General features: G+C 66.9%; 1 protein-coding gene across 4 annotated transcripts; it reads right to left on the reverse strand.

The window, feature by feature from the left end:
* Positions 1–27,825, reverse strand: ADGRB2 (adhesion G protein-coupled receptor B2). 4 transcript variants are annotated; one of them, XM_087760630.1, is made up of 32 exons: positions 27,724–27,825; positions 20,045–20,843; positions 15,978–16,061; positions 14,786–14,950; positions 13,378–13,542; positions 12,087–12,251; positions 11,092–11,256; positions 10,913–11,014; positions 10,658–10,764; positions 10,054–10,248; positions 9,890–9,958; positions 9,682–9,790; positions 9,461–9,607; positions 8,811–8,886; positions 8,637–8,739; positions 8,298–8,341; positions 7,094–7,220; positions 6,436–6,539; positions 6,037–6,139; positions 5,620–5,770; positions 5,279–5,348; positions 5,080–5,146; positions 4,873–4,958; positions 4,212–4,310; positions 3,085–3,256; positions 2,917–3,012; positions 2,688–2,727; positions 1,859–2,511; positions 1,436–1,471; positions 988–1,092; positions 766–819; positions 1–615 (listed from the first exon to the last, which is right to left on the reverse strand). In XM_087760630.1, exons 2-32 carry the CDS (start codon positions 20,826–20,828, stop codon positions 421–423), a joined length of 4,638 nt encoding a protein of 1,545 aa, XP_087616756.1. In that variant the 5' UTR covers positions 20,829–20,843; positions 27,724–27,825; the 3' UTR covers positions 1–420. The 4 variants fall into 4 exon arrangements, with proteins under 4 accessions (XP_087616756.1, XP_087616758.1, XP_087616757.1 ...); XM_087760632.1 differs by lacking the exon at positions 13,378–13,542; XM_087760631.1 differs by lacking the exon at positions 4,212–4,310.

Genomic DNA, 27,825 nt, shown 5'->3' on the forward strand with positions numbered 1-27,825 from the left:
ACGGTGGGGAGGGCTGGGAGGGGGCGGCCACGGGGCCCCGGGGGGCGAGGGCAGCTCGGCCCCGGGGGGCGGCCGCTCGCGTGCACACGGTGCACGGCGTGAAGAAACATCCCGGTAGAAAAGAACGAAGATCTGACGGCCTCAACGGCCGGTCCTGCCCCGGGGGGGTGCAGGTGTGATCGGTGGGTGAGCATGGGGGGGTGCGCGTGTCCCCTCCGCACCCGCGTCCGGAGGGTGGCAGAGAGGAGAAACCGCGCGAGGACGGGTGGGAGGCGGCTGTGGCCAGGGGGGAGTGTGGTCCCTGCTGTGGGGACGGCTCCAGCCAGGCGGGGCCCCCCTGGCCACCGAGGAGGACGGAGCAAACCCAGCGTCTTGGCTCGTCCTGCGCCAGGGCAACGGTGGTGGCGGCGGGCGCGGGGCTCACACCTCCGTCTGGAAGTCGCCGTCGGCTGCATCCAGGCTGGCGCAGGGGCCTTCCCAGTCCGCGCAGCGCAGCTCCAGCCGGTCCCGCTTGGTGCTGGGCAGGGAGCCCAGCGTCATCGCCTTGAACGTGCTCCACGGCTTTGGTGGCGCAGCCGGTGCCTGCGGTTGCTGCTCCCCGGGGCTGGCTGCATCCTGCGGGGCGAGGGGGAGCTGCAGCAAGCAGCTGGGGTGCATGGCGATGCACGGCTCTGTCCCACCAGCACCCAGCCCTGGGACACAGCCACCCACCTCCACCCTCCAGCCCCATTCAGGATGGGGTGGATCAGCCCCAGGGGCACTTACATTGGCCGTGCTCTTCTCCCCGCCGCCTGACGAGACGCTCCACCGCTTTTCTCGCTGCAGAAATAACCACAGCACTCAGCCCCAGCATCTTCCCAGGGATACCCTGTCTCCCCTGTCCTCCCCGGGATGCCCCGTCTCCCGTGTCCTTCCCGGGATGCCCCGGTCCATGCAGGGGGAGGTGGAAGAGCAGACCAGGGCAGGATGGGGCCCCCAGGACCTCACCTTGGAGGAGCCGGCAGCCGGGGCCCGGTACCGGTCCAGCGTGTGAAACTTCTGGTTGAGCTCATGGTAGAGCTCAGAGTGGCGCTTCCGCGTGTGCATCACCTTCTGCGGGGCGAGAGCAGAGCCTGCGGCCGTCAGCATCCAGCAGGGCCCCGCGCCCCTCAGCACAGGCCCCCCTCCCATCCCTGTCCCTCTCCCGCCCGCTCACCCCCTGCCTTCCCGGGGCACCCAGGCGAGCAGCAGAGCCTGCTGCAACACTCCCGCTTGGTGCTGGCATTTTAATCAAGAGCCAACGCTCGCTATTGCTTGGTATAAAACTCCTCTGAGCTGGGTTGCTGCTTTGCTGACAGCGAGCCAGAGGGACCCGGGGACAAGGTGGTTCAGTACCCGGATGGCACCTGACCGCACGGCGGGCACTGGTGACACCCGCTGCCGTGGCGCGGCTTACCTCGAAGTCCAGATCAGAGTATCGCAACCTCTTCCTCTGGCAGGGGACGCGTGGGGCCCAGAGCAGGGGGAGCAGATGGAGAAGAAAAGGGAAAGGTCTTTGCAGGTTGGGGACGTAGGGGGGAGCAGGGCAGGGGGGGAAGCTGACGCCAGCCCCAAACCATGCCACTTGCAGGGGGCAGAGCCCAGCTGGAGACCGGGCTCCTGGCCGAGCTGGGGGACGTGCAGCACCCCATGCTGCTGGGGTGAAGGCAGCACCAAGCAATGGTTGGGATGCCGAGCAGCGAGCATGGGGGCAACTCATGCAACCCTGCACGTGCACACGCACTCATGCATGCTCTTGCACACTCACCCAACTCCCTCCCACACATCTCCCTCCCCACACGTGTCCATGGGCACACTCACATGCCAGCCCCCCACTCACCTCCAGGGACCCCACTTTCATGGCGGAGCCAGGGACGGTGCGGGGCATGGTGCGGCTGCGCTCCGACAGCTCCGAGGCCAGGATCTGCCGCACGGTGGGGTGCTGCTTGAACTGGAGGCCGTAGGGGGCCTTCACCGTCCCGTAGGGCTGGTTCAAGTTCACGTGGTCCACCGCAACGAAGCTGGGGTAGGCATCCCCCTCGGCCACCGGGCGCCCTGTCCCACCGGGCACCCCCTCCTCGGTGCCGGGACCAAGGGTGCCTTCCTCCCGCGGGAAGGGCTTGAGGCTGCCAGTCCGGCGGGGCAGCACCATGTAGTCACTCTCCCGCGGGGGCTCGGGGGCCCGCAGCCAGCCGTACTCCAGGGGCCGCAGGCTGCTCTCAGTGCACAGGTAGACAGGACCCGGCGTTTCCAGGCTGAGCTGCTGCGCCGGCGGGTCACCCAGCTCGCCCAAGCCCGCCACCACGTTGGGCGTCATCTTGGGGACCTGGACCAGGATGCTGGGGGGAGGGATGTTCCCTGGCAGGCTGGAGAAGCCCAGGCCACCCTCTGAGGTGGTGTTGAGCTTGGGGTCTTCATCCCCATCCAGGGAGATGCGGGACAAGGTGCCCGTGATGGTGGCGGGGTTGCAGGTGTTCACCTCCTTGAACAGCACTGCGGGCAGGGAGTGGGGTCAGAGCCAGCCCTGGGGGTCCCGCGGGAGGGCAGGGAGGCTGGACCGACCCCCTGCGCGGTGGCATCGCGCCCACCCCAGCACACGCTGCCTGTCCCTCCCAGGCGTGGCATGGTGACATCCCCGTCCCCAGCGCAGGGGGCAGGGGAGACCTCACCTGTCTGACACGCCAGGTCAACGTCCTTTTCAAAATCTGTCTATAAAAATACAGAAAGAGGGGAGAAAGAGAGAGAGAGAAGAGAGAAAGAGAGGGGGAGAGATGGGGAAATGAATGGATCTTGGCCAGCACAGGGAGCAGTGGGGTTTGCAAGGGGGACCCTGCCCCAGCCGGGGCGAGCAGCCCGGCCCAGCCCTGCCGGTGCCCGCGCCAGCGCTGCCGCACTCACCAGGATCTGCACCTGCCCGTTCTTGCAGGAGTCGGGTGAGTTTTCATTCTCCTCACTCCTGCACCCCCCCATCTGACACTTCACCACGTCCTGGACCTGCGGGGACAGAGCCGGTCACGGCCCCGCGGCCAGGGGTCCCCCCCCGGCACCCCTCCGGGGCCGCCCCACCTCTCGGCGCAGGAACCCGTGTACGGTGATGATGACAAAGCCCTGGACGGAGTTGAAGACGGCGAAGAGGACCTGGAAGAGGATGGAGCGCCGGTCGGTCATGGCGAGCACGGCCGACATCCAGGTCAGCGCCAGCAGAGGCAGGACCACGCAGGAGCTCCACAGCGATGCCCTGGGGCAGGGAGAGAGGGGCCGGGGTGAGCCCGCTGCACCGGGGCTGCCCCACAACAGCCCCCCCGAGCATTGCCCCCAGCCCCGCAAGCGTGGTCGGGGCTGACCGTGCGTGCACAGCACGGAGACTCGAGCCCAAGCACCCCGCAGATGCCGTGTGCCCCGCCAGGCCCCCCGCTGTCCCGGCGTCCTCGGCGTCCCCAAGCCGGCGCTGGCTGGGTGCTCTGCCTGCCTTAGGGCATGGGGGCCCATGGGCTCCTTCACCCCCCTGGCAGCGCTGGCACAACCCCAGGCTGAGCCATGGGCACCACCGAGCTGGTCCGGGCAGGGCACAGCTACGCGTGTCCCTGTCCCCACATAGGCAGCGCATCTGGCAGCAACGGTGCTGGGGGGATGCAGGGCCGCCGTCACCCTCCCACAGCCGCAAGAAGAGCAGAAAGCAGATTTCTTTCTTTTTTAGCAGTGAATTTTGGGGCTGCTTCTATTGCAACTAAACCCCCAGGAGCAGGGACCTTGGCTGACCAGGGTGGCAGTGGTCACAGCACAACCCTCTGGACACATCCCAGCCAGCACCCGTGGGGGCTCACGTGCCGGGAAGAGGGTCCCGGGGACGCCCCCGAGGCCAGGACCGGCCCGTCCCCATGGCGTGGTGCCCCTCATACCCTCCGCGCTCCCAAGCCACCCCGGGGAAAAGGAGCTGAGCCCCCCGCGCCCCGACCCCGGAGATGACGTGACCTGCGGGAAGCCATGCCATGCAGACGTGATGGCCACGGTGGGGCACGTGCACCCCGCGCCCGGGGCCGCCCCGAGCACACAGCCTTCACCCTGCCCACAGGACCCCCAACCCAGCGCCCGTCCCTCCCCGGGGCGATGCCCAGAGCCCACCCGCCCCGCTCCCCGGGGTCCAAGGCTGTGCTCAGGGCGGGGGGCGAAGCGGGCGCGTGGCGGGCACTAACATGGCGCTGCTGGCGGTGGCGGAGGTCATGGCCGCGCTGGACACCACGCCGCACTTGGTGCATTTCAGCAGCAGGTTGCCGCAGGGTGGGGGCTTGGAGCTAAGTGCCCACCACCCCCCCGGCGCCCCGCGGCCAGGACCGGGCCACGCGGGGATGCAGGCGGGGAGAGCAAGGCCGTGGGAGAGCAGGATGGGGGGGGAGGGTCGGACAGATGGACGGACAGATGGATGGATGGATGGACAGACACAGGCAAAAAGCAAATGGGAGAAGGAAAAGAGAAAGAGAGAGAGAGAGCCAGGTTAGTCAAGGGCGGCAGCCGCTGTTAATGACGAGCCGGGGTGGCCAAGCGGCAGCGGGATGGGGCAGGCAGGGCTCAGCCCCCTCCGCTGGCGGCAGGGAGGGGTGTCTGCAGTGTGCGGCTGCCCCTTCCCCGGGGGACGGTGTGGGGGTGACTGCCCCTCCAGCTACTGCCCCTCCAGCAGCCCCCAACGAGGGGCTGTGGATGCCCCGGGCTTGGTCCCCGCCTCCCACTGATGAGATGAAGTCTGCCCCATCCTCAGCCCGCTCCCGGAGGAGACCCCATGCCATGCCCTGCAGCGTGGCAGGGCAGGGTGCTCCGCGCCGGCCCCAGGGACAGCCCCGCGGGGCGCAGGGCACTTACCCAGCTCGCTGCTTTTTGGACTTATCTGAAATGCCGTCGCGGGACATGAGCTTGTTGAACACGATGATGCCGACCAGCATGTTCACCTTGGGCGAGAGCAGCGCCGGGGTTAGGGCCAGGCACGGAGCCCTCCGCGAGCCAGGGCTGGCAGGAGCTGCCACACACCAGGGTGGGTTTTGGGGGGTCCAAGGCTCGGGGTCAGCTCACCAGCACAATGACAGCAGCTGGTCCCACGAAGGCGTAGAGCAAACCGCCCTCCAGCGACAGCCAACAGCTGCGGGGGACCGCGGCGTGTCAGGGGCTGACAGAGAGGGGACACCCTCCGTCCCCATCCCCTGCTCCCAGCACTGCTGCCAGCCCAGAGCAGTCCCCGTGCCCAGCCCTGTGTCCCCCTGTCCCCACATACTAGCTCGCCGTCCCGTAGCCTTTGGTCCGTGTGAAGCCGACGGAGACTGCAACGACAAGGGCTGGCAACCCTGGAGAGGGGAGACGAGGCTGGAGCTGCAGGGGGGTGGCACCACTGTGCCCACCCAACATCACCCCTGTGCCAGCCCCCATGGACAGGGACAGGGATGGGGCCCTTCTGGCAGCTCCCCATGGTCTGGCAGGTCAGAGGGTGCCACATTGAAAGGACTAAGACACCTAGGTCTGCTTTCCTCCATTGTGCCTCAGTTTCCCCTTCTGATAACCCTGGGGTACACCACGGAGGGGCATGCCGTCCCGGGATCAGTCCTGCCAGGCTCTTACCCCATCCCAAGCACAGGAAGCGCTTCCTGACCAGGCGTGTCCGGATCCGGCCGATCACCGCCAGGTAGGACTGCCAGGCCTCCGTCAGCACCCAGCAGAAGGACGAGAGGAAGAAGAAGTGGAGGAAGGCGGCCGTCATGGTGCACACACCCTGCGGGGACGGGGGCGTGTCATCACTGCACCACCGCGGCCACGTGCCCAGCACTGCAGCGGTTAAACTCCCACGCCCGAACAAGGTTTGTGTCAAAGCCACTGGCGCAAAGGATTTAATCCTGAGATCGAGTTAATCCAAATCCAATCTGCTGCTGGGAGCCAGCAGGGATGAGGTGACCGGCCGGGAAGAGAGGGCTTGGACCCCGCCGCAGCCCCCGCGCCCACCCAGGGACCCTGCAAGGGGGGCACGGTGGTGGCACCCACCTTGCTGAGCATCTGGGACTGGCCCACGAGGATGAGGATGTTGGAGGCCAGGATGGAGACGCAGAAGTTGAGCAGGATGATGGAGCGCTCCGACTTGATGAACCTGCGGGCAGGAGCAGCGTGGGGCCAGGGCACCAGCCTGTCCCATGTCCCATGTCCCTGTCCCATGTCCCCCACATGCTGCTGGCAGGCGGGCGCTGTCCTGGGCCAGGGACAGTGCCAGGCAGCCCAGGCACCTCTCCCACCCGGCTGCCACCGGGGTTATTCTCTTCCCAGCACATTGCATTTAATCACATTGATTCTGAGCCTTTGCTCGCACCGTGTCCCCCTTTGCCACCCCCTCCCCACATGGTCTCGCACCCCAGGTGCCCCCTGGGTCCCCAGCTGTCCCCGGGTCACCTCCAGAAGGCAGCGTAGATCACCAGCAGTGTCAGCAGGGCCATGCAGGAGACGGCGCAGCCGATCATCAGCGGCACTGACGGGGTGCCCGAGGGGTCCATGGCCTGGGGGGGAACAGGGGGGGAGCGGCTGAGCCCGGCCCCCCATGGCTGCCCCCTGCCAGCCCCCTGCCCCTCACTGGGCCCCTCCACCCCCCCGGTTGGGAACCCCCGGGCACCGGAGGGGGTCGGTGGCGGCGGTGGCGCAGCCAAGGCGCCTTCCCAGGGACCCGCGCCCATCTCCATGCCAACGGGGGACGCGGGCGGAATGGCAATGGGGTGGGGGGATGCCTGGGGCCGGGGCTGCCCCCTCCCCTCCTTGCACACAGCAATGCCCCATATCGAGCCCTATTGACCACGGCAGCCCCCTGCCCTCCCAAGCCCACCCTCGGGGTGCCAGGGGGGGCAGGGGCCCTTCCCTTGGGTGGTGGGAGACACCCCCCTCATCCCCCCAGTGCCCCCCCCACCCTGTCAAGGTGCCTGCGGGCAATGCAGCCCCTGCCCATCCCCATCCTCCCCCGGGACCCCCACCTTGGCCAGGTCCCGCAGCCCAGGGATCGCCCCCCATCCATGGCCCGTGTCCCCAGCAGGCTCGTCCCTGTCCCTGTCCTGTCCCCTACCAGGTCTCTGGGCAGCTGGGCGAGGACGGCGAAGGTGGCGAGCTGGCGGCACTGGCATTTGGTGTGAGCTGGGAGGGTCTCCAGGGTTTGGCAGCTCTCCGTGTCCCAGTTTCCCAAGCCAGCATCCCTGATTAATGGGACCAGAGCGAGGGAGAGCAATTTGAAATGATCAAACACCCAGGCAGCCCCTCACCCCTCTCCTGAGTTAACCCTTTGCTTGCCCCTGCCTTGGGGGGTAGACGGGGCGGGGTCACTGCCAGGGGACAGGTTAATCCCCCGAGCCCATCGCAGGGGCCGAAGCCATCCCTGCTCCGGTTGCCCCCCCCTGCCCTGGTGCTGATCCCCCTGGGGAACGGTGCAACACAAATGCTTGATTTTTAATCATCCCACCCAGGTTTGGGGGGGCAAACCGCAGAGGGAGGGGGCCAGGGCCGGGAGGAGGGGGTGGTGGGGATGGAGGGGGGCCAAGGCAGCGCCGGGGCAGGCAGGAACAGCCCCAGGGCCCCCCCGGCACCCACGCCCCCCCCAGCACGAGCCATGGCTCACGCAGCAGAGACGTGCTACCTCCAAAGCCAGACCTGCCCAGGAGCGGGCGACGCTCCCCCTGCTGCCATGGGGACCCCTCCCGCCATGGGGACCCCCCCGCGAGGGAGCTGGGAGGGAGTGCTCCGCGGTGACACTGGCCACACGCAGGGAGAGCAGCCACAGCTCCCAGCAAGGCAGGGAAACTGGGAACTGGGTCTGTGGGACAGCTGGGGACGCAGCTCCCCCAGGGCCAGGCTGAGACCTGCCACGCTCATCACAGCCACACGCCTCCCCATCAGCACGGGAGCCGTACTGGAACCAGTGACCCCGAGGTGTGGAGCACCCACAGGCACTGGGTGGGGGGGCCCGGCACTGCCACCCCCCGCCCCGCACTGCCGCCCACCCCCCCGCCGTGCCCTACTTTCCCTCGCTCCTGCCAGAGCGCCGGGCTCCGCGCTAACAAATTGCATCTGGCAGGCTGGCGGCATCCGTCCCCAGTGTCACGCAGAGGCGGATCGATCCCGTGGCAGCACAATTCACCCGCAGCCCTGCTCCCCGTCCCTCCCGCCACCTCCCCAGGGACCGACGGGGTGCTGGGACAGCCCAGCCCCATTGCCCAGCATTGCCCGCCAACAAGGGCATGGCCGGGGTGTCCCTGTCCCCCCCGTGCCCCACTCACGTTCTCGAGTAGTCCCAGGTGACGCACTGCGGGTGGGACGTGCCCTGCGGACAGAGGGACGGGTTAGTGCTTTGCCCCCCTGCCCTGCTTCCAGCCCCAGGAGGGTGATCGGCCCATGGGGACCTGCCCGGGGACCCGCCTGGCTCCCCCAGCGCTGGCATGTCCCCACCGCGGGCATGGAGCCGAGTACTTGTGGCCACTGGCTGGGAGCTGCTGGCCCCTGGCCAGCTCACAGTGCCTGGGGGTGAAGGGGCCGGTGGGACCCACATGGAACTGAGAAGTGACACAGTGACACGATGACATGGTGACACAGTGATGGGACAGGAGGGGGACACTCACGTTGATGATGTGGGAGAGCTCCACCAGGACGAGGGGCTCTGTGGGCTTGGTCGGCGGGCGCACCGTCACCATCAGCACCTTGGAGGTGACGGCCAGAGGGGTCCTGCAGGGAGGGGCACCGGCTGTCACAGGGACGGGGACACGGTGCGGGGCACAGCAGGCAGCCCCACTCACCTGGGTGGGGGCAGGATCAGCCCCAGCGTGCGGTACAGCACAGCCCCGATGACAAAGTGGGACGACTCATCCGTTTCTGCAGAGAGAGGGGAAGGGAGAGCGGCGCTGTGACCCAGCGCCCGGCACACGCGTGGGCTCAGCGAGCTCACACGCACACGTGAGAGCCCACACAGCTGCCCCCGACACGCATGAGGGGACACGCACCCCCTCCCCGACACAGGCATGGCACACATGGACACACGCAGGCACGCGGGCTGGCAGGAGGCCGTCCGCACGCTCACACACGTGCACTCCCAGATGTGCACTCTAGCACATGTGCAGCCCCAGACATGCAAGCTGACACATGTTCATGTGCACACACATGTTCACATGCACGCTCCCAGATATGCATGCTCATACATGTGTGCGAATGTGCACTGTACCACGTGCATGCTCCATGTGCACAACACCAGACGTGCACTCACACATGTGCGTGCTCACACCTGGGTACACACATGCACACTCCCAGATGTGCACGCTCACACCTGTGCACAGCACCAGACGTGCACTCACATGCTCACACACGTGCACACCCCTGCACAGCCCCAGGTGCACACTCGTGCACACACATGCAGAGCGCGCTCGCTCCCGCGGCCCCAGCCCGGCCTCACCGGCGGAGGCGAGGCTGAGCACCTCCCTGGGGATGAAGAGCTTGTCCTCGGAGCTGCGCGCCCAATCCTTCATGCCCCGGCGCCCCTTCATGGGGAAGTTGATGTCGCTGGAGACAGCGGAGACGGGCTCCCGCTGGATGCTGATCACTGGCAAGGCAGAGCGGGCGTCACCGGCCAGCTCCCTGCGCCCGCTGAGGTCCCGTGCCCGCCCCATCGCTCACCCAGGTTGTCGGTGACAATGAGGGAGCTCTGGAAGGCCTTCAGCGCATCCCCCACCAGGTGGATGAAGTCCTCCACCACCTTCATCAAGTGCACGGAGCCAGGCGAGACCTGTGGGCGAGGGACCAGCTCTGCAGCCGCCGGGACGCGTCCCCGTGGTGGGGACATCCCGGTTGCCCCAGCCACCCACCCATGCCCTGTGCCACTCACCTGCTGGGCATCCTCCCACTTGTCCCGGTTCTCTGCATCCACCATGTAGCTCACCACCTGGAAGAAGCGCTGCGGGGACGGGGCTCAGCGGGGCTCGGGTCCAGGGACCGACCACCTCCACCTCCCTGGGGGCGTCCCTCGCCGTCCCGTCCCCCGCCCGCTACCTGCACGTCCTCGGAGGACGGGGTGTAGGTGGCCCTCTTGAAGGTGTCGGTGACGTTGCGCAGGATCTCCACGGAGAAGAGCAGGTCCCCGCTGTAGTAGGTCTTGCGGGCCATGAGCTCCAGCAGGCTCCGCACCACCTGCGACATGCCCTCGCCCGCCAGCACCCGCTGCCCCTTGGCCAGGTGCTCCCGCAGCTTGTACAGGGGACACACCGGTGTCACTTGGCCACCAGCACCCTCTCCGGCAGCGCTCTGTGTTCCCAGGTCCCTCACCATGTCCAGTGGGGACACTGCAGAGCTAATTGCCCTCATTAGGGCAGCAGCGGGACACAGGTGGTCTGGGGGGTCCTTCCCATCCCGAGAGCGCAAGGACGCAGGAGCACAGCTCGGACCGGGGTCCCCCTCCAGCTCTAGGATAGGGTCCTCTTTCCCAGCCCTGCCCAGGGAGCCCTGCCTCAGTTTCCCCATGGGGCAGCCAGCCGGCGAAGCAAGGCAGCTGCTGGGTTTCCCTGCCCTGGAGGGGACGGCAGGGGCTGGGGACGGGGCAGACTCTCCGCGACGGGGAGGGGAGGGTGGGGGGACCCGCGCCAGAGCGTGCACCTACTGAGAGATGCAAGTATCGGTACTCGTGGGAGATGCAGCGGGCGAAGCTGGGCACACCCCAGTAGGCGACGCCGTGGGGGCTCAGCAGGCACCGGCGGCTGGCGGACCCTGCGCAGGAGATTCGGGTTTGACGCTGGCATGGGAATCATGTCCCGGGAACGCCGAGGACAGGCAGCACTGCCCAGAACCCTGATGCCACCCTCTGCCCTGCTCCAGGGCATGGCAGGTTTGGGGGTGCTCGCCCCACGCCCCTCACCCGTGGCGTTGGGGGGACATTTGTTGTAGATGATCTCCCCGGCAGCCGTTTTCTTCCAGGTCATCAGCATGACGTACTCGTCCTTGCACATCTCGTGGTAGGCTGCGGGGCAAGAGGGGGATCAGGCGCAGCCCAGATGCAGGGTGATGGGCACCGGGGTGGGGGAGGGTGCTCCGTACCTGGGCACTTCTTCTCGTTGCAGGTCTTCACCTCCTCGCCGGTGCCCTCGCAGGGGTAGCCCTGCACGCCGGTGCCCTCGCACATGCGGAAGCGGCGCTGCCAGCCGGTGTCGCAGGTCTTGGAGCAGAGGCTCCAGTGGTTCCAGGGGCCCCACTTGCTGTCGGCTGCAGGAATGGGGGGACACCATGGGACACCTGGTTCAGCACGGTGAGCGGCACCCGGGGGGATGGGCTGATGGGCCCCAGCGGCGGCTGCCCCCCGCACCATGAACTGAAAGCCCCGCAGGGTATGAAATCCATGGAGCAATGACTTAAATCTCTTTCAGACGAGACCAGCGTCCCCGTGCAGCCGCCCGGCTGCTCCCCCGCCGCGCTGGCAGCCCAAGGGCACCCTCAGCACGTGGCAGAGCCGCTCCCTCCCTCCGGCTGCCGCGACAGCCACGGCGCAGCACCCACCTCCCTCTGCGCCTGCGACCGATGCCGGGGGGGTGAAGGACAAGACGAGGATGGGGTCGAAGGACAGTTTGAGGACGGGGTCCATCCTTTGGCCTTACTACCCCCCTGCCTGGTGTCCCCCCATCCGCAGAGCCGGCCCCAGCCCCACGAGCTGCCCCATGTGCATGCACAAGAACTCGCACGTGCTTGCACACCGGGACCTGCAGCCACCGGGCACCGACGGGTCCCCCCAGAGTGACGCAGGGGTGAGGGCAGGGGACAAATCCCCGGCTCCTCCAGCTGGGATGTGCCTGGAGGGGGCAACCAGCACGAGGGGGGCGGCTGCTGATCCCTAGCATCACCCTTTGACTCCTGCTCCCCCGTGCCCGCATCTGCAGCGGAGGGGGCTGCCGGCATCCTCATGTCACCGGCAGTGACACCGCAGTGGCTTTGCGGCAGATGCACGGCTGGGCCACGTGCTGATGTGCCGTGTGCCGACACGCCGTGCCAGCAGCACGCGTGGCCTCCCCCCGGCTCCCCCCCAGCGCGCGGGGCCTTACTGGGACAGGTGGGGTTGGAGCACTCCCGGGCGTCGGCGTGGGCCCCCCGGCACTCGGCCCAGCCGTGGGCCGAGACGCTGCACTTGCGCGTCCGCTGCTGCGTGCCATTGGCGCAGGTGACGGAGCAGCGGCTCCAGGCGCCCCACTCCAGCCACTGCCCTTCCACTGCGGGGACAAGCGAGAGCGGCGTCAGCCCCCACCGGCCGGCGGCCCCTCAGCCGCGCGGCCCCAGCTCCCCGCGACCCACGCCGGGCTCTCTGTGCAACGGGTCCAACCTACGGACGTACCGGCTCCTCCTGTGCCGACCTCAACAGGCAGCGCCGAATCCTGCCTCGGCGGGGGGGGACTGTCACTAGGACTGGTCCCCGCACCCCGAGTGGCTGCTCCTACAGCCCCACTGCACTGCAATGCCCAGCGCTGCTGCGCAGCCACACTCGTGGGACCCCAGCATCGCTCCCCGCCAAGCCCAGCAGCCCTGGCATCGCTCCCCGCCAAACCTGTGAGCCCTAACATTGCTGTACAGGCCAGGGCAGGCGGGGAAGGAGCTGCTGTGAGCTTTCCTCACTCCAGCAGCATCTCCACGGGGCTGCCATGGCAAAAGCCATGTGCTGTGGGTAGCATGTCCCTGTTGGAGCTGCTGCAGAGGGGGTGCACCCTGTGCACCCCTCAGCTCCCATGCTCCCTCCTGCTCCCAGCTCACTGCTGGCCTCCCCACGCCACACATGGGGTCCCTGCGGGGATGCTGGCCCCGACATGGCATCCCTGGCCATCACCTCAGAAACCCCACGGCCACCACCACAGCCACTCCTGGCACACAGGAGGAAGGGACGGAGATGGTGCTGCCACCTGCGCACAGACAGACCCTGCAGCTGCCCCCCTTCGCCATGTCCAGCCACCTCCCCGGTGCCCCACGACATCCCTGTGCCACCCCAGTGCCAGCGTGGTGCCTGCCGTGGGGGACAGGCAGCCGCAGCAGAAGGGGAGGGAAGGAGCCGGCTCCTCCATGCTCCCCAGGCTGGTCCCCCATGCCTGCGGTGGGGGCTCGGGCCCCCTGCCATGGCCGATAGAGCCGGCTCTCCATCCAGGTTTCCAGCAGGGACAGGAGGGACAGGGAGGACCCCATGTCACAGCACCCATGTGCCCCCGGGCTGTCCCAGGTCCCCACGGCGGTGCCACCCGTCCCTCGCAGCGCCGCAGCCCCGTGCCGGGAGCACGGCCCTGGCTCTTGGCCAGTGCCGTCTCTTGGCATTCCCGGGGGGAAGGAGGAGCAGGGGGAGAGGGAGGTACTGACCCGGGCAGCTCGCGATATTGCAGGGCTTGGCCTGCAGCTCGGGGCCCTCGCAGGCTTTCCCTCCACGCCGCGGGGCCACGCACCGCCGCGTCCTGGTCCTGGCCCCTCGCCCGCAGGTCACCGAGCACAGGCTCCATGGGGACCACTCCTCCCACGCGCCGTGAACTGCAACACAGCACAGCGCCGTTGCCGCACGCTCCCGGTCCCGCGGGGGCTCCAGCCTCCTCCTCCTCCCGGCACCGAGGGGTCCTGGCCATCGCAGACCCCTCGTGCCCTGGGCCAGGGCTCCATGGCAGAGCCTGGCACGGTCCCCGGCTCCCCTCCACGTCCCACTGGCACCACCTGCCCCACCATCACACCCGAGCCTGAACCCCAAGGGCCCCGAGCAGGCAGTGGTGCCACTGCCGCTCCCTGCCCTGCTCCAGCCCCCGCTTTGGGGTCCCGGTACCAGCGGCGCACGTCCCCCCACACCCAAGCACAGCCTGGCTCGCCCCAACCCATGTCGACACGCTGGGCATGGCCACCCCTTGGACACGTCAGACCCATGGGAGCTCAGCTCACCTGGGAAGGGAGTGGGGACCCACGTGATGCACAAGCATCCTAAAGGATGCTCCTCTGTGAGCTGTGATGTCCCTGGAGTGCCAGGACAGGGCTGCACTCCCCGATATAGAGGGGAGCAGGCACCCACGTGTTTTGGGGGTGCAAAGCCCCCAAAACATCCCAGGATCGGACAGGGTAGCTGGCCGCTGCTGCAGCACCCTGAGGCCCCTCCAATCCCCAGTGTCCCACGTGAGATGCACGGACACCCCCCTGGACAAATGGGCTAGTACACGGCCCAGTGAGACCCCCGGCACCCTGCCTGCGACCTGCCTCGAAGCACTGAGCAGGGACCCCCCACCACGCCGGGCCAGGCAGCTGCCCAGCCCTGAGTCCCCTGGCGCAGGCTCCAGCCCCCGCTTCTCCCCCAGGACAAAGCCTCGGAGAAACCCTGGGGAAGCCCTGAGTTTGCCAGGAGGGAGGATGGAGAGAGGCTGCTGGCCGAGCTACTCCTAAGGCCAAAGCCCCGGCAGCAGGAGCGGTGGGATGGGGCACCCATTCCAGACGTCCCCCCCGGCTTGCTGCTCCCCAGATGGTTTCCCAAGAGCTTGGTACAGCCAGGAAGGCAAGAGGATGGGGGAATGCCAACAGGGCTTGGCGCAGCCCAGCGTGGGATGGGCAATGCCCGCTCCCAGCACCCCCCACCTGCCAGAGACCCCACACCCCCAGAGACCCCCTGGCAAGACGAGTCCCCACTCTCCCCAGCCACCCGATCGCTCAGCCCTTTGGGCACCGACCCAGGGCCCAGCTGGCAGTGGGTACCCCCCAGCTGGCACCAAAGCCCCCCCAGTGTCCCCACATTCCCCCGTACCTGGGCAGGTGGCCGTGTTATTGCAGGTCCGCGTCTCCCGGAGCAGCCCGCTGCACAGCGTCCCGTAGGGCGAGGAGACGCAGGAACGCGTCCGCACCTGGGAGCCCTGCCCGCACGTCAGGGAGCAGACGCTCCACTGGGACCACTCCTCCGCCGCCGGGTCCCCTGCGGGAGACACGGAGCCTGAGAGCCGGCAACTGCCCGGGGGGGCCAGGGAAGGTCCCATGAGCGGAGCCCCCATGGGTGGACGGGAAAGCGGCTGAGCAGCACCCGTGAGTGCAGGGACGAGGACAAGGTGCTGTGGGTGACAGGGATGACACTGAGGACAAATGGGGCAAAAGAGCCCATGCCACCTTCCAGACCCAGCACCTGGAGAAGGGGTCGGGGCACAGGATTGCACCCGGCACGAGGGACAGCACCCACCCCGGGGCAGCCTGGGCGGCGCGGGCAGCGCGGGCAGCCTGGCGCGGCTCCCTCTCCCCACCCAGGCACAGCATTGACATTTACAACAACCCAGCTCTTATTAAGCTTGATGATGTCTCTGAAGCTATTGGACAGGCCAGAAGAAAAGGCCATCAGTTTAAATTAAAACGGAATATACAAGGGAGGGCTCCGAAGGGGACGATTTGTCCTGGAGACAGACAGGACGCAGGCTCCGGAGCAGGGATCCCACGGAGGTGACAATGCCCCGCGGCAGCTCCACGTCACACGGGGACCCCAGGACCGGAGCGGGTCACCACTGGGGTCACCCCACGCTCTGCCCAGCAGCTCTCGGGGGGGCAGGACCCCCGTGAGCACCCGAGCGTGGCTGGGAGGAGATCTGCATGCCAGGCACACGGAGCGGAGCTCCTCTCCCGATGCTGGGGCTCATCCATCTCCCGCTCGCCTCCGAGCCCTCCGACCATAAATCAGGGGGGGCTGGGGAGCGGGGAGCAGGACGCTCAAATTACCCAGATGGATTTGCCAAATAAATACATTTGAGCGAAACAATTAATGGATTTTTTTTTTTTGCTTTACAACCCTCGGAGGAAGGTGTAAAGGAAAAATATATAAATGGAGCAAATTAAGTCAGTCTATGGGCAGGAAGCAAAGGGAATCGCTCTGTCTCCATCACCCCTGCCTATGGTCAGGCACCCGAGCCCAGCGCCGCCGGTGTCTTGCGCCTGTCCCCGTGCCGGGGCAGTGCCAGTACCTGTTTGGGCCATATAGACAGCTGGCTCATCTGCTGACCGCGGCCACTGGGTTTTCACCTTCTGGTTCTCCTCGACTGCATTGCCTGGAAGAGAGAAAGGCTCCGGTGAGAGCGGGCAGGGGATGGGGATGGGGACAGGCCGCTGTGGGTCAAGGGACATTGCAGGGAGGATACAGGGATACCCAGCCCCACGTGGCATCCCCGAGGGCTAGAGATGGTTCAGCATGGCTGAGCACACTCACAGCTCCCCAAAAACACATCATGGCTCCCCCAGAACATGTCACCCCCTGTCACAGTGCCTGCAGCTGGAGCACAGCCCCAGCGCCGCATCCCTGGTGCGGCCAGGGTGCCCGCGCCCCTGCCGTGCTGGGCAGAGGTGCTCTCTCGTCCCCACTTAACAGCTTGCTGCAGTGAGGTGGCACAAATTTATGGCTCGGCTCACCAAAAATAACAAGAGATCCATCAAGAGCACTTGGCGTGAAATTAACTGGCATGTGGAGGGCTCGGCGGGAGACGTGGCTGCGGGCGCGGGGGGGGACGCCTTCCCCGGCCTCCCCCACACCCCCCAGGCCACCCCCCTGTCCTGCAGCAGGGTCCCTTGTCCCCACACTCGGGCGCAGGATGCTGGCAAGTTCCCGTGCACTGGCCCTGGGCACAACACAGCAGCACTGGGGCTGCTGCTGCCGGCGGATGCCGTGTGCCGCAGCAAACAGCGGGGGCTCCCTGGGCACTGCCAATTGGCCCCCCAGGCATGTGGCCCCCCAAAGAGCCATGGGCACCCCGCTGCTCTGCCAGCCAGGAGAGCAGCCAGGGATGGCACAACTGCTTCGCCGAGCTGTCCCAGCACTGCCGGCTGAGCACGGTGATGTCCCCAAGGGACGGAGGGGAGGTGACATGGGGACACCTGGCATTGGCGGGAGAGGCCCCATCGTGCTTAGGGCATGCTGCGGCTCCCATTGCAAGGCACGCAGGTGATATACGAGCCCCAGGCAGGGAGCTCTGCCTGCACTGACACTTATTAGTGCCGTAAACCAGACCCAAATTTACTGACTTTTGCCTTCAACCCAGCATAACCCCTGCCCGGGCCCGGCCCCAGCGTGGGCTCCTCGCCGTCACCGCCGGTGGAGCCGGGCACCCTCGGCTCCTCTCCCCATGAATCCCGCTCCATGGCATGGGGGGTGCAGGGGTACCCGGGGAGGCGGAGGGGCTGCCCTGGGGGGTTCTGTCTGGCCACGGGGCCGAGCTCCCCGCAGGGCCACCCGCCCCCGTGAGCAGCATGGCAGAATTACACACGTCACGGCAAGTGCCCAGGGAAAACCATAAATCCCGAGGATATACGAGGCCGCTCTCCCTGGCTGTGTTCGACAGAGACACCAAATTCAATTTCCTTCAGAGAGCACTAAATCCCCGGCTGTCACCGCGGGGCGGCCACAGCCATCCCCAGCACCCTCCACCCCAGCAGCCGTGCCTGGTCCTGCCCTGGGGGTCCCCCAGCACTCCGCACCACAACATGGCTGCTGGGCTGCAATGGAAGGGGGGTTCTTTTGGGGAGCCCAGGATGTCCCCCAAGGCCAGTCGTGTCCCCGCAAGCCAGCAGCCATGGCCCCATCCCAGCACCACCTCCCCGGAGGCTGGTTTCTGAAGGGTGATGGGTTTGGGGCAAGGGGAAACGCAGCCTGGACCAAGCCCCAGGGCTGGAACTGCTCAGCCCCGGCGCTGCAGGCTCTGTGCCCCCTCCAAAGACCCCCCCCATTGCATGGCTGCAATGTGCCCAATGTCAGCCCGCAAAGTTTCAACCGCATCCACGCTCTCCGCCTGCACGGACCCAGCACCGCGTTGCACCGAGGCTGCATCTCCCTGGCTCCAACCACGTCCCCCGTGGAGCCGTGTCATCAAGAGGATGGCGCGGGGGCCGGGGACCCCGGGGGCACCGCCACGGCTGGGAGCGGGGAGGCCCGGGGAGCGGCTGGGCGGGTGCCAGCCCCCGCGTCGCTGCACGGCTGCGGCGCTCGGCGGAGGAGAGCCGGTGAGATCAGCGCTGGGCGCCCGCCAAGGCTCTGCTCACAGGCGCCATTCAGCCCCCCGGCCCTGCTTGCCACCGCCACCCTGAAAGGCGGCCATTCTCCACCCCGCACGGCGCCGGGGGGAGGCCAGGTGGGAGCCCAGGACCCCCCCTCGTTGCCATGAAGGCCGCTCTGTGCTCCAGCCCCGCAGCCCCGCAACCCGGCCCGGCGATGCAGGCGAACGCCTCGGGGGGAAATGCTGCATGGGGGCTGCGCCGGCTGGCAGCGGGGCGGCCGAGGCAACACATTACCCTTGCGACTCCAGCACCGCAATAACATTGTACCTCTGGGCGCCTCCAGGTTTTAATTGAATGTCAAATGTAATTTGGGGAAGAAGCGGGAGTTCGCACTCTCGCCCTTGCAGCCGGTTGATGTGCCGGTCTGCGGAAAGGCGGCAGGCGGCTTGGTGCTTGAGCATGCTGTGTCTGCGGGGACCCCCTCTCCAGCACCCAGCCCAGCATCCCCTCTTTGAGCCATGCTGGGCATTACTATCCCCCACCAAACCAGCCATGGGGAGGTGCAGGATCCCCTGGGAACCAAGGGGATGGGGCATCCTCCAGCCTGCAGCACCCGCTGCTCCCCAGGCAGCCCCAAGACACAGCGAACGCCGGCCCCTATGGCATCCCTGGGTGCCCCGGGGCAGACAACCAGCCAGGCTGAGCTCGGGGATGGCACCCGAACCCAGCACTGAGCTCTTGATCGTCCAGGCGGAGTTGCATTTAAAGGTGGGAAAAAAAAAGAAGAAAAAAATAAAATAAAATCAGCTCAAGCGGCTCCCCTCAGGATGAGGCGATTTATAACCCTGCAGCTGTAACGGACCGGGGATTTAGTCGGGGGATCTGCCCGTAATGACATTTAGCTCCTGAAATAAATGCTAAAGCTCAATGAAATTACAGATACACCCACAGCCCATCACCACCACCTAATCTGCTGGATAAAGACCCCACACAGCTAAGTTGGGGATTGGTCCTTCCCATGCATCACCCGGGGCTGGCGCAGAGGGAACATCTGGCCAGATGTGCCCCAAAACCCCTGCATCACCTCGCCGGGCTCAGCAGAGATACCCCATGGGTGAAAGGAGCGCTTGGGCACGGCGGCTCCCTGCCACGGGCAGCCCGACCCCGGTGCCCAGGGCGGGGGTGAGCATGGCTGCTTTATCTTCACTTGAGGTTCCTGCAATTCCGTAACGAGCAAATGGCTTCATTCCGCCTGGTTAATAGCCCGGCCGCACCGTGCCGCCGTGCCGTGACATCCTGCTTGGAATAACAAGCACCCGGGCTGCAGCAGTCAAGGGTAATTTGCCACGGGAAAGGGTCATTTTACCTGCAAATTGTTTTCCACGTCTCCACCAATGCAGAGTGACAGGGCTCCCGCTCCGGGCTCGCAGTCAGGCGAGCAGCAGCCCTGCACGGGGAGGTGGCAAGCAAGGCCCCGGGGCCACGCAGGCTGTGCCAGAGCAGCCGTGGCAAACAGCCGTGGCCAGCATGGTGGGGAGCGGCGCTAACAGGGCCGGCCGGACCACGGCCAGGGCAGAGTGAGCTGCAGCTCTGCCGAGCCTGGCCATCGCTTGGGTGAGGTACACCTGGAGCTGCGAGCATGCACAGGATTTGCACGGTGCATGGCTTCCCTGCTCCATGCGCAGTGCCCAATTTGCACCCTCCTGCCCTGGGGAGCGTGCACGGGCAGGATTCATCCATTGAATGGCTTCCGTGCACAGTGCCCCATTTGTACCCTCCTGCCCCGGGGAGCGTGCACGGACTCCCTGCTCTGTGCACAGTGCCCCATTTGCACCCTCCTGCCCCGGGGAGCACGCACGGGCAGGATTCATCTATTGCACGGCTTCCCTGCTCTGTGCACAGTGCCGGATTTGCATCCTCTTGCCCCAGGGAGCATGCGCAAGCAGGATTCATCCGTTGCACCACCTCCTTGCTCTGTGCACAGCACTCCTGGAAGCATGCACGGGGCAGGAGGCTCATCCCCGGGGCTCCCTCGCACCCCACTCACCGTGTGGGACCTCGGGCAGGTCGAAGTCGTTGGCATTCGCAGAATGCAGGTCGGTGGGGCAGCAGTCGCTGGCGGCGGGCGGTGGAGCGGGCGTGCGGGCGGCGTGCCGTGTGCCGTTGCGCCGGGGTGCCGGCGGGCTCTCTGCCTGGCAGCTGCAGCCGGCATGGGTGAAGCCGCAGCGGCGGGCGCCGGGCGCCTGCAGACACTCTTCCAGCCAGCGGCAGAGCACGCTGCAGGTGAACTGGCTGGAGTTGTTGTTGTTGATGAGCAGCACCTCCACAAAACGGAACTCCAGGGCTTGGGGGGCCAGGAGGCGGGGGGCCGCCTCGGGCTCAGCCGCCAAGCAGAGCTGCACAAAGTTCTTGTCGAAATGGAGGAAGGTGAAGGGCCCCGCGCCCTCGCACAGCTCCAGCTCGGCTTCCTCGTCCTCCTCCTCCTCCTCCGGCCGCTGGTGGGCAGGCGGGGGGCTGGCGGCCTCGCCGCGGGGGTCGCAGGTGTAGTTGGCCAGGTAGTGGTCAAGCGGCAGCACCATGGGCGAGAAGTGGGTGCAGACCTGCTCCTCCCGGTTGAAGCGGAGGTAGAGCGAGTACTTGGTGGGGTCGGGGTTCTCCAGGGTCCAGGAGCAGCCGGAGGAGATGGTGGGGAAGAGGTCCTTGAGGGAGAAGGAGCCGTAGAGGACGCCGGAGGCCAGAGCGGAGCAGGCGCTGGGAGCCGGGTCGAAGCCCCGCGTGAGCCACAGGAGAGACGATATCACAGCCAGTAAGAGGGGACCAGCAGCGGTCATCCTATGGCATTTGCCCTGGGGGAGAGACAGACGGACAGACAGAGAGATGCTTACCGGGAGGCATGCTGCTGCAGGCTCCCCACTATGCCAGGGGCACCAGCGCCCTGCACCAAGCCCCGGCTGGCATGGGAGCAGCATCCCAGCTGGTCCACGTCCCCAGCTGCCACCTTGCAGGCAGGGGACAGCCATCAGAGACCCCTGCCCTGTCCCCCAGGCTGTGCCAAGGCAGCCCCCAGGCCAGGGACTATGCAGCATGGAGCGGGGACTTTACCCCAAAACCACCAGAGCAGAGACCCAGCTCCATCCCCGCAGCCAGCGGACCCCCACTGCAGCGACCCCCCCTGCCCTCGGCTCACCCTGAGCCGGCCAAGAACAACCTGGGCAAGGAGCCACCAAACAGCTTCTGCCCAGATGGGGCTACAAAAAGCCTCGTAGCTATTACTGGTGCCCCAGAGCACCGCGGGGACGGGTTGGGTGCTCAGCAGAGGAGCTCAGGGTGATGTGCTGGGGGGGCAGGGGCACCCCAACAGCATGGTGTCCCCCCCACCTGCCACGAGAGCCTGGCACAGGGCGAGCAATCATTAAAATACATATTTCTTGGACACCATGCCGGGTACACAGCAGCATTGCCGTGGATAGCTTTTTAATAACTCATTAATAAAATAATGCATGCAGTGGCCTTATTAAGCGGGACCGGAGCGTGGCTCTACAGAGGCTGAGGCCACCGTGCGCGTGTGGGCACCGCTCTGCAGGGCCAGCCCGCGCCTAGGGCAGCAGCAGTGAGGGGGCAGCCCTGGGGACAGCGGGGGACATTCAGGAGGTGGCCGTAGGGGATGGATGCCATTCCAGAGATTGATTTCCAGAATCACCGAGGTCCCCGCTCCCATCGGTCCCAGCCAAACGTGGGGGATTGTCGAGCGCTCAACACAACACCAGGATGCTCTTCTCCATCCCCCAAAAATATCTGCTGCTCCCAAATCACCCGTGGCCGAGGTCCTGGTGCTGGGGCATCCCCTGCTCATCGGGGAGGGAGCCTGAGCCTCGGCCGAGCCTGCGCCGAAGGCACGATGGGCACATTAGAGAGCTAAAAATAACCCAGTTCTCATGCAACAGGCTGGCGCTGGCTCCCGCTGCCCCGGCAGCGCGGGGGCTCAGGGCCGGCAGCCGGCCCCCGCCAGCGGCACACAGGCACGGGGAGAAAGGGGCTGGGATGGAGCCAGCGCGAGCAGCCAGATCTGGGGCGGGATCTGGGCAGGACCCCCCGATGTAAGCAGGGAGATCTGGGGCAAAAGAAAACCCCACTTTTCTGCAGACACTTCCACCCCCGCGAGACCCTGAGGGATTCAACAGGAGACCCCCCACCCGCAGCAGCAGGGAGCCAAGGGGGCTGGAGCAGGGAGCCCCATGGGCATCCCCCACTGCTGTTCCCCAAGCACCCCGCGAGGACCTGGGGACCCCTGGAGAATCACAGCCCTCCACTGCTTCGGGAGAGCCAGGGATAGGAGGAGGAGGTGGCGGAAGAGGAGGAGGAGGAAGAGGAGGTCAGGCAGGGACACGCTGCTGCTCTGCAGTGAGCTCCCGGGGCTCCCGCAGCCTGGCAGGGACACAAGATGGTGCTTGCTTCCCTCGCCCGGGAGCAGCGAGGAGGGATGCTCCGGCACTGCCAGCCGCTCATCCCTCCTGCCTGGCTCCTGCCGGTGCCCAGCCTGCCTGCGCGGCTGCCGCTGGGGCAAACCGCATGCTGGCAAGCTCGGCAGGGACGGGCACGGCCAGGCAGCCCACTGCTGCGCCTCCCCGGGCTCCCCGTGTTTTAAACACGGTACCGTGCAAGACCCAGGTGCTCCGGACCACGGGGAGCCTCCCCCCATCCCAAAAACCCACGGGACTGGGGCTGCGGCTGCCCGAGAGCCCGGCACCGTGCCGTAGCTGCTACCGAAGGCCAGGGCTCGTTAGGAGCAGATCAAATCTGATACAGCTCGTTCAGCACCAGCCTCGCTCCCTGCAGCGCTTGCTGTTGCTGCTGCAGTGAAAATATTTCATTGAGCTGCAAGCTGGGCCTGAGAAGATATTTAACATCTGGGGCACCGAGTCACCCGGCGGGAGCTGCTGAGCGGCTCGAGGAGGGGTCGCCGTCACCCCCTACGTGGCACCGTGGCGAGGACCTCGCACCCTGCAGCGTCGCCACCAGTGTGCTCCGGCAGCCCTGCTGCCCATCGCCCCTCCGCCTCCGAAACGGCCTCAGTCCATGCAGAAGAAACTGCCCGTCACCAACGGCTACATCCCGGCACAGCCAGCAAAGCCTGCTGATGGGGAACGCCGGCTGCCCCCAGGGACCCGCTGCACCCAAACGCCTTGCTGGGCTGCTGCAGGAGTGGGTGCTGCTCCCCGGGGACGGCACCCGGGGCACAGCGGGCACGCTTGCCCACCGGAGCCACCCGCTCCAGCCCCTTCCATTTGCCTTTGTTCCCCACCAGGGTGCAGGGAAGCGGGTGGGTTTTTAATTTAAGCTTTTAAAGAGCCATCACAGAACGGGGAAGCAACATCCCAGGCTCCCCATCCTCGGCAGTCAGAGCATGGCCCCTCTCCATCACTGCCATCACATCCCTCCTGGCTCCGGTAACCGGCAGGATCCGACCAGGGCTCGCCTCTCCCTCGCCAGCAGCCGTGGCACAGCAGGAGGAGGCACCGCTCCACACCAGCCCTGCTCGCACTGCACAAACAGGTTGTTTGCCTGAAGATGCTTCGCCTGAATGGAGATTTCGGCGGGGATTTGGTCCAGCTCCATCCTCCCGGCACGGCGGGGGCCGGCTCCTGACCATCGCGCTTCTGCTCTGCCGCGGCCGCCCCTCTCTGGCCAGGCAAAGCCAGAAACAACCAACCAGCCCCAAAAGTGATAAACGGGCGGCACTAAACCTCATTGGCATCTGAGAAACGATTAATAGCAAAGTAAAGGAGATTTGGGTTTTAAGAGACACGGTTTTTAATCTGACAGTGTTCTTTAATAGGCTGTGGAAAATATACGATTCATGAGAATTCCTAACGCGAGGATGGCTCGGGACAAGGGCACAAGGATAAGGAAGAGCCGGGCAGTCCTGGGTGTTAAAGCATGGCAGGAACGGCCTCGCTCCCTGCTGAAAGGCAACGGCACCTGGGGAGGAGCAGGCTGGCCGGCGGCACGGCACAGCATGGCCATGCGGCCACGAAACAGGCTCCATCCCACGGGAACGCATCCCTGCCTGCCCAGAGGTGACACCGATGAACAAAGTGCCGTAACGAGCTCTTCCCGATGGGAGAGTCCGCAGCCCTCCCATTTCCAGGATCTTCACTAGCAGTTCAAAGGCATCTAGGAACTTCAAAGCCACCACCGCCGTGCTCAGCCCTCGCCGCCCCGCGCCCGTCCTCCCGGCGCAAGGGACCACCAGCACCGAGCCCGTGCCCGGCCCTCGGCAGCACCGCCACAGCCTCCCTACCAACTAATTAACGCTGTGAGCATCGCTGGGCAAAAGTGCCGGAGCAACTCCACTGACATCACAGCCCCCCGAAATGCAGCTTCCCGCAAGGCGTGTGCATGCACACGCGTGTGCACGCGTGGGCTCCCGTGCACGCGCTCACAGGCACTTGGCAGGGAGAGGGGTTTCGGTGCCGCTTCCACCCGCCGCGGCACAATCCCCCCGGTGCCTGGGACCACGCTTCCCCCGCTCCGCGCTCCCACGTCTCCCCCTTCCCTGCGCACTCCCCCTCTCCCTCTGGCTTCCCCGGCGCGCTGCCACCACCTTTCCTGAAGCAGGCAGGCTGGCAGCAGTGCCGAGCTGTAATTAATGGTGCCGCTTTGCCAATCACTGGCTCAGCCTCGCTAGCACTGGCAAGCACAGGCCTTTTTATTTATTTTACTTAACTGCTGTTGGTAAAACTCCACTCCAAAAGCAAGGCCGAGAGACAGCACAGTGAAATCTCCTCCGGGATTAGGGATTACGCTCTGCCAGGGAACAGCGTGTGCTGCCTCCCCCTCCATGGCTACGGGGGTCCCCAGAGGCGAGCCCCCCCTGCAGCAGGGCACCCGCAGGGGCTGCAGCAGCCGTGGCTGCTCCCGTCGCTCTCCCACGGCCTCTTCTGAGTAGTTTCCATATCGCTGGGATATGGCTTCCTCTTCTGCATCAGCTCCATCCCGCCCCTGGCACCGTAGGGTAAAGGGATGGGGGGCTGAGAGCCCCAGGAGGGCTCCAAAGAGGGGGTTGGTGTCCCAGGGGTGGCAGCAGTGGGGTGGCAGCCTGGATGCGTGCTCACGCTGGAGGGGGACTTCTGTAACCCACCATCTCAGCCGGACCTGGATCCACTGGGAGCCTCCAAGGTGCCCTGAGGAGGGGAAGGAGCCTGGCTCCATCCTGCTCTTGGAGGACATCAAGAATGAACAGACGGGACGAAAGCAGGGGGGACACGATGGCCCTCATGAGCACCGAGGAGCCACAGAGCCTCTGAGGTTTGGCAACCAAGCCGGGTGGCCCAGAGCCAGCGCCGTCCCCATTAGAGGACGGCTCTGTGGTAGGAAATGAGTTTGCAGGGCCTCGGTCCAAATTCCCGTGGAGATGTGTCGAGGCGTCGCAGCAGCCCAGCCCCCAGGGGGCTAGCGAATCGTCCCACGGTTTGTGCATCCATCCGGCCGAGCATCACCTTCCTCCGGGCAGGGGGACGCGAGGAGCCCGTCCTGCAGCTCCCACCCAGCCTGGGGACTTGGCAGCGATGGGAACAGCCCGGGCAAAGGAACACTCATCTATTCCCACTGCTCTGCGCGGGAGGCTGGTGCCAGGGCAGAGCTCTCTGCGGCTTGCAAGCCCGCCGGGGAGGACAGAGCCCACTGCAGCTCTCCGGGAAGAGCCCGGCACCCCCGGCCCAACACCCGTCGCCGGCACGGCAGAGGTGTCATGCCAGGCAGAAGAGCCGCGCTGCCAGAGGTCCTTAGAGGCATCAAAAAGAGCAGGAGGCAGCGGGGAAGATCAGGCAGCGCATCCCAGCCCGGACGCTGGAGCACCTCTGCCACGCGGGGGTTCCGCATCCATTTTCTCTCCAGCACAGACCAAATTTGTAGGATCCCGGCTTCTTGCAAACTCCTTGGATCAAAGCAGGGTTTGGTGACGAGGCTCGACGAGCAGCCGGGCAGGCCTCGGAGAGGAGCCACTGCCAGGCTCCGGGCTCCGGCACAGAGGGGCTGGCACTGCCCCACGGCCAACTCCAGCATCCGCTGTCGTCCATGCCACTGGTAACGAAGCCCACTGGGAAATGGGGCGCCGAGCCTCCCCGACAAGGGCAGCCGGAGAGCAGCCAGGTGATGGCGACGGTGACAGTGACAAGCCAGCTCCCTCCCCACGAGCCCCCCTCGGCTCAGCCACCGCCTCCGAGGAGGGGAGAGGTCGGTCCCAAATAACCACCCCGCCGCCCACCGGGAGCTCTCCCAGCGGCACGGCTCAGTGCCAGCCCTGCGCCGCCGGCTCCACGCACGCCCCAGCCATCGGCATCGCCCAGCCAGAAACCCCGACCAGATGCTCTGCCATAACCCAGCCCGGCCACCCCAGGGCCACCTCCCCACGTCACCGGCGGCCCCGGCTGCCAGGCGCCATCCAGCACAGGCAGCAGTGACATGACCTAGAAAAGCAAAGGGTTGTTCACACACTGCGCTGCCGCGAGCCCTCGGCACCAACCATGCAGGCACGGTGCACACACACCCTCCGCCCCGGCCGGGGCTGCGGAAAATCTCCCTGGGCTTCAACAAGTGACCTGCGTGGGCACGCAGGCGTGTGCACACGTGGCATCGTTCCTGCCATGAACCCCAGGGCTCGCAGGTCCCCTGGGAAGGGAAGCAGCTCCCCCGCTCCCCCCCAGATCCGGCTGCCACCTGCACACCGCACGTGCCCGCGCCGGCACACGCTGGGCGCCCACGTGTGCCCTCGCTGCACGCCCACGGTCCCTGGGCGCCGCTCGCCCCGGCAGCACGGCCGTGGCACGGGGGCTCCCCGCAGCCCTCCACGCTGGCACCAAACAAAGCCCTACGCAGGGGAGAGCTGCAAAATCACCCGCCTGCTGCCGGGGCTCCGCCAACGCGCCTGCCCACGCGCCCCGGTGCGTGCCGATTCCCGGGACCCTGGCCAGGGGTGACGGCGTGGGGCCAGCCCCGGTGTGGGGAGACCAACGCGCCGAGCACCCACGCATGCCGGGCTGGCAGCACACGTGTGCCCACGCCGGGGCTGGCAGGGACGCCAGCAGGCAGCCAGGCGCCTGTGGCCTTGCCATATGACACACCACGGCACCGCGGTGCCACGCGTGTGCCTAGCGACACGCGTGTGCCCAGCGACACACGTGCAGCCCCCTCCACCGTGGGGCTGCCGGAGCCCTGGCACTGCTTGCGGGGAGGGACCGGCACCCCGGGCCGGGGCGGGGGGGGACACCGGCAGCCCCGGGGGGGGACCGGCAGCCCCGGCCGTGCCCGCCACTCGCAGCCAGCCCCGGTACCGAACCCGCCCCGCCGCCGCCGCAGCCCCACGCAACTTCCAGGCAGGGCCGGGGCCGCCCCGGGGATGCCGCTGCCCGCCCCGGGGACGGGGCACCGCCGGTAGCGCGGCGTGGCTGCAACTCCCCGGCCCCACAGCCCGCCGCCGGGGCGGGAAAGTTGGCCGGGGGTGGTGGGGAGGGAGGGTGGCACGGCGAAACCGGGGCGCTGCCAACCGGCAGCACCGGCCGCCGCATCCCGCATCCCCGGCGAGCTGCCGCCCCCGCTGCGCCGCGGAGTGGGGGGGGGGGGGGGAGCGGAGCGCACCGCAGCTCGGGGCTCGGTGCACCGGGAAGGGGAGGGGGGGGCCGGTGCACCGGGAAGCAGGGGTCCCCGCTCCCCCGCCGCCGCCCTTACCTGGGCTCCGTCAGCAGCGCATGTAGCCCCGGCGCGGCGCGGCGTGCAGCGGGCTGGCCATCCCCGAGCGGCGGCGGCGGCGGCAGCAGCGGCGGCGGCGGC

The sequence above is a fragment of the Nipponia nippon genome, unplaced genomic scaffold, assembly GCF_047370975.1.
Source record: "Nipponia nippon isolate SJK-2023a ecotype South Korea unplaced genomic scaffold, ASM4737097v1 scaffold_23, whole genome shotgun sequence".
Lineage (NCBI taxonomy): Eukaryota > Metazoa > Chordata > Aves > Pelecaniformes > Threskiornithidae > Nipponia > Nipponia nippon.

What these genes read in the sequence shown, in the direction of transcription:
- ADGRB2 (XM_087760630.1), bottom strand. Translation starts at nt 20,828, where the DNA reads ATGACCGCTGCTGGTCCCCTCTTACTGGCTGTGATATCGTCTCTCCTG. An exon ending in AGTCCCAGATGCTCAGCAAG is followed by an intron (nt 5,771 to 6,036) that starts GTGGGTGCCACC and finishes CCGTCCCCGCAG; the next exon opens with GGTGTGTGCACCATGACGGC. An exon ending in CAGCTGCTGTCATTGTGCTG is followed by an intron (nt 4,959 to 5,079) that starts GTGAGCTGACCC and finishes CTCTCGCCCAAG; the next exon opens with GTGAACATGCTGGTCGGCAT.